This window comes from Pelodiscus sinensis, chromosome 3 (genome assembly GCF_049634645.1).
Source record: "Pelodiscus sinensis isolate JC-2024 chromosome 3, ASM4963464v1, whole genome shotgun sequence".
Classification (NCBI taxonomy): Eukaryota; Metazoa; Chordata; order Testudines; family Trionychidae; genus Pelodiscus; species Pelodiscus sinensis.
The window spans coordinates 160,855,136-160,869,522 of record NC_134713.1 but is presented as its reverse complement, the minus strand read 5'-3'; the positions used below and the strand labels follow the sequence as shown (position 1 = coordinate 160,869,522).

At 42.0% G+C, this 14,387-nt stretch overlaps 1 protein-coding gene across 3 annotated transcripts in view; it reads left to right on the top strand.

Annotated features, from left to right (window-relative positions):
- Positions 1-14,387, top strand: part of PLB1 (phospholipase B1) — a 124,273-nt gene that overhangs the window by 60,176 nt on the left and 49,710 nt on the right. For all 3 annotated transcript variants that reach the window (XM_075925371.1, XM_075925369.1, XM_075925370.1), the window contains 9 exons: positions 1,422-1,487; positions 2,227-2,327; positions 4,607-4,688; positions 5,445-5,549; positions 6,656-6,751; positions 7,324-7,395; positions 8,055-8,177; positions 12,872-12,932; positions 13,646-13,704. In XM_075925371.1, the coding sequence (XP_075781486.1) occupies positions 1,422-1,487; positions 2,227-2,327; positions 4,607-4,688; positions 5,445-5,549; positions 6,656-6,751; positions 7,324-7,395; positions 8,055-8,177; positions 12,872-12,932; positions 13,646-13,704 (765 nt within the window). The remainder of the gene's footprint in view (positions 1-1,421; positions 1,488-2,226; positions 2,328-4,606; positions 4,689-5,444; positions 5,550-6,655; positions 6,752-7,323; positions 7,396-8,054; positions 8,178-12,871; positions 12,933-13,645; positions 13,705-14,387) is intronic.

The window sequence follows — 14,387 nt, the reverse complement described above, 5'->3', positions numbered from 1 at the left end:
AGTCACTAGAGAGCTTAGATCTAGCTAAATGAGCTTGAAATGGCATTGTTACTTGGAGCGTTTGGGAGAGTGGAATAGTGGGGCTTGGCTAGTCTGCACATGGGCAGCTCTAGTATTCCCGATGGTCATTCAATTTGAGATAAAGTAATATGATACTATTAAGAATTGCTATTGATTATCTGATTGTAGCTACTTTTTTTGATACAAACAAAGATAACTTTCTGTTGATCAAGTTGGTTCTTTCCATATATAGATAAGATAACAAACTGTCAAGGATTTTCCCTGTTACATTTTACCAGCATGCTGTATCTATTTTTGACTCTTTCATGCTCCTCGATACGTGGACATGGAAGAGATTCTCATGCCAAATTCCTGCTTAATACCCAACCTCCTCTTTGCACCTCTCACGTGGTGGTGGGACCTTGTTGTTTATCCCTATCCACTAAGAGCACAACACGTGCTTTCCATTCTGGATGACTGATTTCAGAAAAAGGAAAATAACAAAGACTGCAAAGTCTTCATGAAAGAAGGCGAGCAAACACAATGGCTTACTAACATTCCGAATGTGAACTGAAGGGTGAGAGGCCCCGCTTACATTCAGAGATCAGCAAGATATCTCCTTTATGTTACAAACCAGAATGTGGCTTGGTGAGCAGACCAGCAGAAAATACATAAAGGAAAAGAGAGTCTGGATTTATAGAGTGAACTAAGGGAGTGGGAACTAAGGGTTGAAATCAAACCAAGCAGAATTAAGCATGAGCATCATGAGGGCACAACACTTTTAACAATAAGATCTTATTGGACTATTCCATAATCTCATAAGAGAAGAGGTGAAATGGATACATTTAACAGAGCTATTCAAGTATATTGTAGAGGAAAATCTTTCCCTGGCAGAGGGAAATGCACAGGGAGACCTAGTAGACTTTATCTCCCATTAATTTCTCTATCTGGTACACTTCCACATGAGATGTTCTTGCACCTGAGATTTCATGCAATTTAAGGACTGAATGGCAGGCAAGCTGCTAATAGCCCACACACCTGACTTAGGAAATACTTTGATATTTTATATTATATGAGAAGAATGTCTCCTCAGACTGCTCTCTGCTGATGAAAGTCTTAGTGGTAGCACAGCTATACTTCTGATACTAGCTGATAGTGAACATGGATGAAGTTGTGACATCTCATCAGTAAGCCCAGAGGAACTGGCCCTGTGAATAACCTCTGATGGTTGCCAAATCCTTCTTCTGTATGATAAGGACTGAGCTGGGGAACCAAAGATGCTCCAGAGCTTCTTGTTGTGCCATATACCTTGAATCAAAAGTTAAGAGTGCAATCACTGTAGTCTGAGACTCAGCTAGTAGCTTCTGTATCTGCCTGAGGAAATAGTGCACAGAACTAAATTCTGTCCTTTGTTTCAACAGGTGCATTTTTCTCCTGATAACTACACCAACAATATAAAAATAGCTTTGGACATACTTCATAGAGAGGTAAAAAGAGATCTTTATTACTAACCTAGGGAAAGGAACCAGATAGGAAAGACAAATGTCTTGAACTTCAGTCATTGAATCTAGATTTATTAATTTGTCATCCTATTTAGTTTTTCATTTTCGCCTGGGCAGCCCTGATGCAGGTGTAGATGTAAAAAGAATTTAACGAAGTAGCTTACAGAAAGAATGGTGATTTGGTGGACTGGAATTCCACCTGATGTGTTGGAGCCAGGCTGTGTAAATTATTGACAAATATATGGTATTTAATGACAGTCACATAGCTATGTGTAGTAGTAGCATATCTGCCGCTCATTATACAGCACAACCTCAATTATTTTTATTAAGGGACCTATTCTGATATTCTTTTTCTGGTTGAAGCTGACAGGATTACTCATGGAGTCCTGGGCTCCTCATGAGTGAGGATATCAGACTTTTGTCTTGCAGGAGCAGCCATTTTAGGATCTGGTCTTGTTAGAGTCTTGAGTCTCAGTGGCTGCACCTCGGTCTTTAAGGTAGAGGAAACCCAATTTAGGATTTCCTGCTGAGATTTTGCACCCCGCCAGCACACTGGAAACCTCTACTGGAGACACTAAATGGTTGCCTGGATCAGCAGATTAAGAATTAGCAACAAAATAATCTGACCAGTCCTTGGCCTGGTTGGTTGCTCAGGAGAGCAAGGTGGTGGGTGGCCTTCCTGTTCTCTGTTAGCTGGCTTTGAGTTTGTCTATTCTCTTGGCAGGTTCCTCGGGCATTTGTGAATCTGGTGACAGTCCTTCATATAGTGACCCTCCGGGATTTGTACCAGGCAAAGAACATTAGCTGCCCAAGGCTAATCATGAGGTATGAAAGACTTATGTTCCCACTCTTCTCTTTGTTCAGCAAAAGCTGCAAGGTCTTCAGAAACCTTCCCTTTAAAGGAAAAGAATTACACCATTTCAGATAACAAAGTACAAGTTTTCTGTGTGAATATTAAAATACATACACAGTATACATTATACTTTCAAATCAGTGATTAAAATACCTGTCTCTCTTTTGCGATCTCCAGCTTGTGACTACTGCTAATGGAATACCCATTTTAATTATATGACAGCAAACTAGACTTTCAACTACAAAACTGATTAAGAGCAAGCACACGTGGTCCAGCATTACATTGTTTGACAAAGGCAGCTAATTTCCAACATTATTAAAATGAGGGTTTGAAAGAGCTGATAAGCTTGAATCTAGCTCTGTTTAAATTCTAAAATGTACCTTTTCGACAGCTTTAAAATTCACATATGTCCCAATGGTGAGCTACGTTCTTTGAGCCCTAGCCCTACATCAGCTGTATCTCACCAACTGGCGATTGTTAGCTGCATCATTCTGCTGCTTCCAACAGTGGGAAGAGTAGGGGATCTGCATATACTGAGCAACCAATCAGAATATGTGGGGAAAGAAAGGAGATTCTTTCTCTATAGTGTAGTTAGTAGCCATTTCCATTAGTAGCCATGCCAGGTCTTGAGGTTGGTGCTTAGCACTGGTTGTGGCAAACTGGGAGCCAGAGAACCACAAGGTCTGTCTGAGCTTAGCACTCTCAGTAACAATCCCTCTGCTGTTGATTGTAGCTGAGTTCATAAGAGCATCCCACTGATAAGAGAAGGTGGTGGGAAAGATCTGCAGGATCATCTGTTGATTGATTGGAGTGTCACAGAAGGCACATGACACAACCTTTTGCTGTGATTTGGTGGCTCTCTGACTGTCAATAACAAAGAGGCTGTGGCAGACTGAGTGGTGTTGTCTTAGAATATCGCCTTTGTTTTGCTGCAGTTTCCCTTTAACAAAGTACAAGCATATCAAAATATCCCAAGCAGCAGGACCAGGCCAGGATGAAAGCCTCTGAGACTAGAGCTGAATGTTTCTGATCCCTCAGAAATGTATCTTTTTTTCTTCCCAACCTACCCAAATGTCCTCCTGCTGTCGTGCCTTTGTGGATCTATGGGCAGCAAGGAGATTTATAGGTTTGGCAGTGAGTCAGGTGTACAGGGCTTTAAACAGGCACTGTGCAGAAGACTTATGAATGGCATGTCACTGACACATGTTTCAAAATACAACTTTGTACTTTGTTTTTCATACAAAGCATGCATGCACTGTTTCTTTAACTCTGTAGCAAACCAAGATAAGGCCTTGGCCAAGTTTCTAGGTAGACACTATAGTGAAGCATTGTTTGTTATTATTCTAAACAAAGAGAAGGGGAGAGGTAGCTTTAGGAATTGTATCCTCTTCCTTTTTCCACCAACGCTCTTTTTCCAGTGTTAGAGTAAGCTCCTCTTTTAGAAGTGACATGATAGCAGGAGAAAGGGATGTTTTCTGCTGAGATTTGTATTGAAATGGGGAACAGAGGTGTTTCCGGGTGATAGGAGCTGCAGAAAGAGATGGTCCCCTTCCTAGCAGGAGTGAGACTATAGGGAGTGACTGACAGAGCCAGCAATAAATAAAGGCGAGGGGGAAGCTGGAGCAAGTCTATGGAAATTTTGCTCTTGATTCTATCTGAACGAGGCTGCATAGATGTGCCCAAGAACAGAATTTGACCTGCAGTGCCATATCTGGCACAGTTAACAGTCTCCTCACCTTTAATTAATGCATTTATCCCTAGTAAAAGTGCTTCTGAGTTTACTTCATGTTTATTGGGAAGACCTACATATTGGAATCAATATTATCACGTATGATTCTTTCAAAAAAGTTCACATTTAAAGGAGTCTGTTACCCTGTGGACTCTTGCACTTCTTTTCAGAAAAGAAAAACAGTGCAGGCTGAACTTCTCTAGTCTGACAACATCCATGGTCCAGCATGATGTTAGCCAGATATCCACTTATCATGGGTGTGGTCAAGTTTCCTGCAGTCCCATAAAGTTTGCCCTTGCTCTCAGTATTCTGTGTTGTTGTTTAGCTCTAATTTACCCCTAAATGTTTTCTAAGAGCCCAGTAAGGAGTGGAAAGGTTGGTAATGCTGCTAGACAATACTGACTTCCCGTGGTTCAGCAAAGTCTCTGGTTCGGCACCAGTCAGGTCCCGAGGGTGCTGGACTAGAGAGGTTCAGGCTGTAGATTATAGTACAAAAATAAAACATCACCTCTCTTCTTGCAGGAATTTGTGTCCTTGTTTGCTGAACTATGCTGACAATTCCACTGAAGTGGAAATCCTAGAGTCCTTTAATAGAAGGTATCAGGTAAGGCAGAGGACAGTATTAAGAGATTTTAGCAGAGAATTCGTTAATAATCATTCTGTTCTTCTTTTCTAGCAGCAGTCACACTTTGTTCTTCTGGGAATAACAAACAAATGGTCCTAGGAAGGATACTGTTTGAAGTCACTGACCAAGGGACCCAATCAAAATCAAATATCTAGTACAAATGGATGATGAAATGTGCTCACATTAGTCAGATGTAGATTAATAGAAATCACATTGAATTGGGTTGGAGGGGGCAGGTGAGGATCAGGCAAGGAATAGGGGGAGATAAGGTGCTACGATCTTTAAAATGTGTTTCAGTGAGGCTTTGAAATAGAGTGGCTTTGAAACAATTGAGGTAGCAGTTCTGAATACTCTACTTGCTGGGAAATTGGATTACATTGAGGAAACCCAGTAGTTCAAGAATGAACTCTGTGTGATGGAAGTCAGCTGAACTAAAAGAAAAATCCCTGGTTCCTCTCATAATAGGAAATCCTATTAGATTAACATGGAGTCTCTCTAGGTCAGTCAGATGGCTTTTGAGCAATAGATCATCTACAGCCCCCATGGTGCCTTCTGAGAAGGAAAATGAATGTTTCAGGAAGCTCATGCTTTCACTGCCTTGTACAAGAAGGGAGCCACTCTTGGTTTTAGGTTTTGCATGGTAGGATGATGACACTTCTGCAGGAGGGTTGGTGTGGGACTCAGTAAGCAGAATGCAACAGAAGGAGCGGTGAGTGATTCTTCTTCTTTCTTCAGGAGGGAACCCACCAATTAGTTGAAAGTGGAAGGTATGACACTAAGGAAGATTTCACAGTGGTTGTGCAGCCATTTCTGGAGAAAGTGACCATTCCAAAGACCAAGGTAAACAACTGAGCCTGGTTCAGACTCAGTGCAACTCCTTTTGACCCTCAGTGCTCTGCTTTGTTAGTTTGTCCAGTTCAAATGAGCCAAGATCCAAAGCTGTGGGAAATGTTTTTGAAAAGGATGGAGACTGTTGGTAACACTGCTGAGTGCCCAAGTCACCTTGGCCTCAGACATAGCAAACTGCATTAGTCATTAAGTTTGAATCCCAGTTGTAAAAGTTCTATAGAACATTTGAGTTTTCAGCCAATGGACTGATCTGGTCCAAGATAGTAACTATCATGTTCTCAGAGGCCCTCATGACTACAAGTTGAATCTCTCTGGTCTGCCACTGTTGGAACTGGATCGATGCCAAACCAGAGAATTTGCCAAACCACAGGAGGGCAGTATTGTCTAGCCGCATTACAAATACTTCCACTGCTTACTGGGCTCTTAGGCTGCGGCCACATTGCTGTTTTTTTGCGGAAGAGGATATGCAAATCGTGCTCGCATTTGCATATCTTCTTCCAATTCTTTTTGCGGAAGAGGTTTTTCCCATAAAAAACCCCATGTAGACAGGACCATTTGTAGGGAAAAAAAAACTCTTTTGCAAGATCCTGTACACCATAATTTTTGAGGAATAATGGGTCTTGCAACAGAGGGGGTTTTCCGACAAATGGCCCCATCTACACAGAAATTTTTATAGGAAAAACCTCTTCTGCAAAAAGAACTGGAAGAAGATATGCAAATGCAAGCATGATTTGCATATCCCCTTCCACAAAAAAACGGCAATGTAGCCGTAGCCTCAGAAGAGAGTTAGGGGTAAATTAGAGCTAAATATCAGCCCAGAGCACTCAGAGCCAGAACTGGTGGGTGTAAACAAACTTTATGGGACTGTGGGAAAGTTGGTCACTCCAATGATAAATGGACATCCAGCTAACTAATATCATGCTGGTCCATGGACGTTGCGAGACCAGAGTATGCCAAACTAGAGAGGTTCAACCTATATTTTCAAGTTCTGGAGTACCTGGGAGTATTTGTGTTGGAAGACGAATGTGATAATGCATCATGCTGGTATTTTGTCCAGATTTTACCCCTTTTGTAACTGTACCTGTCTCTTTTCCCAGGAGGGGTTGCCTGACAGCTCATATTTTGCCCCAGACTGTTTCCACTTTCACCAGAAGACTCATTCCCAGACTGCTCGTGGCCTGTGGAACAACATGGTAAGATAGCAGAAGATCTCTCTACGTTTGTCTGTCTTTTCCACCCTATCCTTTGGCAGCAAAGAGCAATGGTCCATTATATAGTTACTGAGCCACCCTACCTCTGGTGAGAACAGAACTGTGTTCACTACAGATGGGCACTGTTGCCTTTGTGATATAAAGTCACCTGGACACAAACTGGCTGCATGAAAGGATACCTGACTAAACAGACTAGGCCACCTTCACCATCCAAGCGGGCTATTTATTTTTCACACTTCAGAACCTATCCTGAATAATTATGAATGACCTTTGCACCACAAAATAATCAAAGTGTGAGATATTACATCACTCATACCACATACCTAATATGGAAAGTAGCCAGTTTAATATGTGAAATGTTTTAAAGAAAACAAAATCCCAGGACAGTGAGTTTTATGGGTTGAGCTGCTATTTCAACATAGAGAGATACAGCACGTAGCAATTTTTGCTGTTCCATTTGTTTCCATAGGCTGATTATATTCAGCTATTCATGCTCTTCCATTCTGGTTTTCATTTTATTTCTTCTCCCCCCATGTTTTTTTTCTGGCATGCAGTTGGAGCCTGTTGGGAACAAGACAGATGCACATTTTCTTGAAATGGTGTTAACTCTCAGATGTCCGAGTCCGGTAGGTTTCAAAATAGTTACGCATATGCTATATACTGTACTGTTCATTTAAGAGGCAGTCAGAGCTTTTAATAGGAGATCCTGTGCGCTGCATTCCAGCATGGTAGCTCCATCACCTTGGAGAGGGTTGCTAGAGGGCACAAAGACAGCAACTTTGTGGTAGTGCATGAAAGCTGGAAATCAAACCTGACTAAACAGACCAGGCTACCTTCACCATCCAAGCTGGCTATTTATTTTTCACACTTCAGATAGCATCAACAGGAAAAGTAAAGTGGCAGGTCAGATAGACAGCTGGTGTCAGCCCCAAACCTCCCCCCCCCCCCAAATCAGTAGCTACCCTGATGCTGTCTGGTCTGGAATATTTAACATCCTTTTCTATAATAATCGGATGTTGTTAATCAAACTGGTAAGGGCACTGAGAGCGTCTGAGCTGGTGTGTGTGGTTAACAAAGCATTACCTGTATATTTCAGATGTTTCCTTAGTTGTATGCCTCATCAATATTTCTGCAAAACTATCAGAGGGGTACTTGTGTTGGTCCTGAGAACAAGAATATACAGTCATTTGAATGGTCTGCAGACAGATTTGAATGGGTGGCTGGGGAACAGATAGTTCCATATTCTTTGCAGCTCTGTGTTGACTCAGATTTCCTTATTTCATAGGTTGAGCCCTTCCTGAGGACATACAAGAACAGCAATTATACATACCCCAACCAAACTACCCCAGATATAACAACACCACCACCATCATCTGCCACTCCAACACCAGCACAGGAACCTGATCAGGTAGAGTGTGCACAGGATGTGGGATTGAATTCACTGGAGGAGTTTAGCAGGCTACGGGAACCAAATGCGAAGGTAGTTTTAGGGCTGTGCAAAATGTTTGTGTAACCAGCTAAACTTGTGCCTATTCAAATACCACATTAATCAGTCAGGATTGCTTTTCCAGTCTGAATAACACTAAAGGCCTGTCTATATTTGAAATGTATTAACTGGAGTTATCTCCCATTAAAGTGCCTTGCCTCCATACACACGATATTTTGTTGCAAATCAGCTAGCATTTGTCACACATGTTAATAAGCCCAATTTAGGAGTGGGTTTAGTGAGATGCAGGATGAATGTATCCACACAAAGTAAGTGTGGATACAGCTCCCTCCCAAAATAATTGTTATACATCTTCTGTGTCTATCTACTGGTATCCCATGCTGCTTTGCCAACTACCTGTGTTAGTCTATCTAGTTATGCTGAATATCCCTGTTTAAATCCTGGCATTCAGCCAGGTGTTGTTCTGGACAATTCTAGCCCATGTGGAGTTTGCTTATCTGTATCATCTCCTGATTGTTCATCAGTCATCTTCATGCTTTACCTTGGACCCTTAGTAAGATCCTGGACTTCATTGCCCTCTTCATGGGAGAGAAATGTGTTCAAGCCTGTCTGAAAGGCAGTCACTCAGCTAAGTCTACACGCAGGAAGACAGGCACATGTAAAAGAGGGAGAGGGTCTCCCATCCCACAGTAAGGCAAATGAGAGGTGGCTGGACTATGTGAATGCTACATGTAACAGAACTCCGGGGAGAGGTAGCATGTTCTGCAGTTCCTATGAAGAGCCGAACCACATGTTTGTTGGAGATATCACCACTCAGCCTCTGCATTCAATGGACTTGCTAATTGAGCCATGACCCCGAAGACAGTCAGTCATGGATATCCAGAACACCTCTTTCCATGAATCACAGAGGATCAGCCAGAACCCTGAACTAGGGTGGGAACCATTTCCAGTAAGTATTGAACTATATATTAAAATACAACTGTACAGAGGGAGAGTTATATAGTTTAGCTGAGGGTACTATAAGGGTGCTGTCATGCTGATCTTCCTTCTGCCTGCCTCCTGGATTTTTAATCCTCTCCCTTCATCTTCAATTCATGATGGCAGCCCTTCCAGAGTCAATAGAAACACTCTCTGCCTATTTTCCTACGACTATGCAAACACACACACACATTTAATCTATCTGTCTCCCTCTGCACCCTCCTCCCCAACACACTGCTTGTTGGCATGTTCCTCCTGCCCATCTCCCATAGTGGTTAATCCATGCAGTCCCTCCATGAAGCTTCTTGAAGGAGAGGCACTCTTATTATAGCAGCACGTACGGAAAATCAAAAGTTATGTTTCTTGCTCCGTTTCACTGATGCACTGAGCCTTGAGCCCACATGAAGTAGGAGATAAATAGCCTAAATCAAATACAGGCATTTCAAAAAAGCAAGGTTGTAAGGCACTTTCTAGAGTTCACTTCCAGCGCAGTCCCTCTTCCCCTGCTCCCCCACCGTTAAGCTAGAATTCTATTAATTTTGCAGTGTAATGTATGCTCAACTCCGTAGATGTTAGAAACAAGACTTTAAAAAATGTCTAAGTATGTCACAGTTTCCTTCCACTCTTGTGCTGGTTCTGGGGGCACCATCCTGGCAAACAGCAGCCTGGCATATTTTCCTGATTTGCCCATTTTTAAAAATCCAAAATCTTTGCCTTTTGGGGACATACTCAGTGTATCATTCTCCAAAACATGGAGGCTGTGTCTAGACTGGCAAGTTTTTCCGCAAAAGCAGCTGCTTTTGCAGAAAAACTTGCCAGCTGTCTACACTGGCTGCTTGAATTTGCGCAAGAACACTGACGATCTAATGTAAGATGCTCCCGCTCAGGGATAAGCCCTCTTGCGCAAATGTATTTGCGCAAGAGGGCCAGTGTAGACAGGGGAGGACTGTTTTGCGCAAAAAAGCCCCGATGGCGAAAATGGCAATCGGGGCTTTCTTGCACAAAACCGTGTCTAGATTGGCCTGGATGCTTTTCCGCAAAAAGTGCTTTTGCACAAAAGCATCCATGCCAATCTAGATGCTCTTTTCTACAAATGCTTTTAACGGAAAAACTTTTCCGTTAAAAGCATTTGTGTAAAATCATGCCAGTCTAGACGTAGCTGGATAGTCTATAGATGTGTGCATGCAATTATTAGTCTAACTCTACATTGCCCTGTTTTAGCTAGCCACTCTGCATGATTCACCTGATATTTTAACCCCCCCCCCCAAAGTTTACATACACACCCACACAACCCTCTCCTGCCATATGCCCAGAGGGTTCTTACACAAATTGGAAGTTTTAAAACTTCTAACAACTGCCAACCTCAGCCACGATTGAGAGAGTATGGGAATAAAATTCCAAAATCAAGGAAAAAGCAACATTTTAGCACTTTTAGACTAGAGACTACAATTTGGATAAATGTTCCTTTTTTCTCTTTTCTCATAGCACTAAGCTGAGGAAGGAGGGAGGCGAGAGGACAAGCAAATTGGTAGCACTACAGACACGTCTGCTGTGGATGAAGAGACAGTGAAACCTCCTGAAACACTTGGCCGTGGAACTTCCGATTTTGTACAGCTTTATAAATGTTCAGTAAAGTTAAACTTGATGTATTCATTGCTATTGATTAAATAGAATTTAAAATGTCTTTACGGTCATAATTGAGTCTTGAATCATTCACTGAACTGTCCAGTATCACTGTAATAAAACTCACATGAACAATAATAGCAAAACAAGCTCTCCTTCCCAAGGCACACCATAAAGTGTACTAAAACAACCATAAACTGCTATATACACTTCAAGTATAATTAAATCCTTTTATTGGTACACATACAGAAGACTCAATAATCCTGATAAATACCCTATACAAAAGCATGTATATTTTTCACAAGAGGCCTCTATATGCAAAGTATGAGCACAGTGCCCCCCCTCCACACACACACACACACACACACACTCTGCCCATGAGTAGCTGTGTCATTTTGTAGAGGCCTCTTATCTGACCAAAATGCTTTCTAAGTCTGCCCATCTCTAGCTTCTATCTACTTACCTTCCTTTCTCTCACAAAGGTTGTGCAAAATTGCACCAGGAGAAAGTTTCTCATTACTCTCAAAGTCAGGACCCTCCATCTATCAGATTTCAGAATATAACTGATTGTGTATTTAAAAGTTGCCTGGGGTATGGTTAAAACTATTCCTTTTGCTTAGCCAGATGTCAAATAAAAGGCTTCATAAGCCCGGGAAGCAAGGGGTAAACTGGGATTGCCCTGAATGAGTAGAAAAATAGCAACACCATCAGTGTCCACAGAGTTCATGGAGTTGAAGTTCTATTTCTTATTGCAGAAAACAAACTCTGGTTTCTAATGATCATGGCATTATGACTTTTTCCAGACTACTCTACATTTATATTGGTGACCCTTCTATGGTCACCAGCTAGGTTCAAAGCAGCATGGAGAAATATCTCTTTCTGTTGATGAATTCTGAAGCCTCATGTGAAGAAGGGTGTCAGAGAATAACATAGATCCCATCAAAAGCCCCAGCAGATTTCAAAATCCCAGCTGTGCAAACCCATTTATAATCTCCACTATGTTGCCCGGTTTTGTGATCTGTGGAGCAGAATCTTCTTGATAGCAGCGCTCACCTCCATGACAAAAGCCCCAGCTATGGATTTAGCCTCATCAAATGAGTTAGCTACTGACTGGTAGCAATAGGGGGAGAGTGGGCGGAAGCTTCCAGCTAGCAATTGCCTCATACATTTTCATACAGGCTGTGTCCAGACTCAGGGGTTTTTTCGAAAAAAGTAGCCTTTTTTCGAAAATACTTCCCCTGCGTCCAGACTCAAGCCGCGTTCTTTCGAAATTAATTCGAAAGAACGCGGCTTTTCTTTCGATGGCGGTAAACCTCAATTTACGAGGAAGAACGCCTTCTTTCGAAAGTTCCTCTTTCGAAAGAAGGCGTTCTTCAATGTAAATAGGGCGTCTTCGAAAGAGAGCATCCAGACTCACTTTCTTTCGAAAGAGCCTCTTTCGAAAGAAGCCTGCAGTCTAGACATAGCCACAGAGGAGAGCTTTCATGTGGGTGTTCTGTTGCCATGCTGCTTGGCAGGGCTTTGAAAAGGGGAATGGCTGACTCTCAAAAAAACAGTTGGATAATGGGGATAAAATGGAGGAATTCTGAGAATTCTGCATTTTGACCTCAAGCTGAAGAACTTCATTGCCTGCCAGTAGACATTGCACCAAACATGTGAGAATGCATAGAGCAGAGCAGTGCACTGTGGGATGTCTGACCATAACACGGAACATTTATTTCATCACGCTACTGTGCTGTGTGGCTGCAATAATATCAGGGTAAGTAATGCTAATCGTGGCTTAACAGAGTGGTATGTATGCCCCATTCACACTATAGTTATTGGCAGTTGCTTTACAAATGCACAGAACCACAACAGTTTTCAAGTGCAGACATGCCCTGAGTGTGACATTGATTTCAGTGACCGATGTCTGCCTGATTAATTACAGACAAACAGGGACGTGATTTATTATCTTGGCTGATACTGTGTTTCCTGGTCCAACATTATTATTGATTTCCTCCTCCTCTCCTTCCCCCCCCCCCCCCGCCTCTCCCCCCCATTTTTTCTTCCTTTAGAATCATGGGAGTCAGCTGCTGTGTGAGGACAGAGCTCCCTCCAGCTCTTCGCCAACTTCAGGTAACCTGACCTATTTGGGGTAGGAGATTGTTTCTTCCTTACATCCTGAGGAAAGTTTTGCTTATGTTTACATAATTATTGGACTGTGGAAAAATTATGCCACTTAAAGACAATACTATTTATAGATAGTTAGGAGGTATGATGCCAAACTTTCCTTGTAGGGATTATTCAGACAAAGCAATTGCAGTTAATTTATTTACAGCAGATAATTCCTGCACTATGCAAAATATAAGGGCTGACAGAGCCTATAAATGGTATGGTCTAATGTTTGGGGCTGTGGATTTAGAGTCAGGACTTCATATTTTGTGGTTTGTTACCTGGTAGTATTCAACTTGTTAATGCCTTTTTCATACCCTGCTGCATTGTTGCAGCAGTTGCTATCCATATGCCTGCTCTGTAATACTGAATTACCCTGTCTTTATTCTGATTTCCCTAACACTGGATATTGGTCACTGGCCTCCGACAATGTGGCATGACTTGCTCTTTGCTCTCCCTTCTTTTGTCTGTGGTCTTAAGCAAGCATAAGAACTTGTGACAAGATGAGCTGGAGAGGTCTCCTGTTTCATTACCTGGGCATTGCAAAAAAAAAAAAAAAAAAAAAAAAACCCCACCTAAATACAGAAATACGGGGTGGAATAATTCACATCTAGCAATGATGGAGAAGCATGGATCTGTTCCTTGTTGAGGCTTACCTGCATCTCTCTGCCTTACAGTGCATGCTCTCAAACCAGCTGATGTGCGAGTGATAGCAGCCCTGGGGGATTCTTTGACAGTAAGGACCTTTGTGTTTTTACTGTTTTTTGTTTTGTTTGCTGGTGGAACAGAACATTTTGTCTGCTTAGACTGGGGGCAGGAGGAGGAAGCTGAGCTCTTATTCTGGGACAGTGAGATACTCATTCATAAGCAGAAGACAGATATCTAGAGCAGATCACAAGGTTTCAGATCCCCTGAATTCTAATTCTAATATTATCCCTGAATGGTATGAATTTAGACAGGTCACTTAAGCGTTTGCTTAAATCTTTGCTGAACCTGGTGTCAGAGGGTAAGTCCCATTGAAATTGGTGGGGTTAAAGCACATGCTATAAAGTGGACTGCTGAATAGGATGGACTGCTGAATTGCTGTCTCGGTTCATTCTGCCTGATAATTTGTTATTGCCTTCTCTTGCAGTGAAGGTTTTTTTCTAATTAAATAAAATGGCTTTTGCTTGCTTGGAAATGTGTGAGAAAGAAAAGAGATCCAAAATATTCAGACACTTCATAGTGCGTGATTAACTGATAACCAGGCTCTTTATCAAACTCACCATGGACTTAGTCCTTTATCAAACTCACCACGGACTTAGTTAATCTCCTTTCACATGTTTAGCAGGCATCTCCCTTTCAAATGTAAGTCCAAGGAATATTTGTGCAAACTCACCACATAACTTTCTGGCAGGTGTGATGCTGCAAATTTCTGCA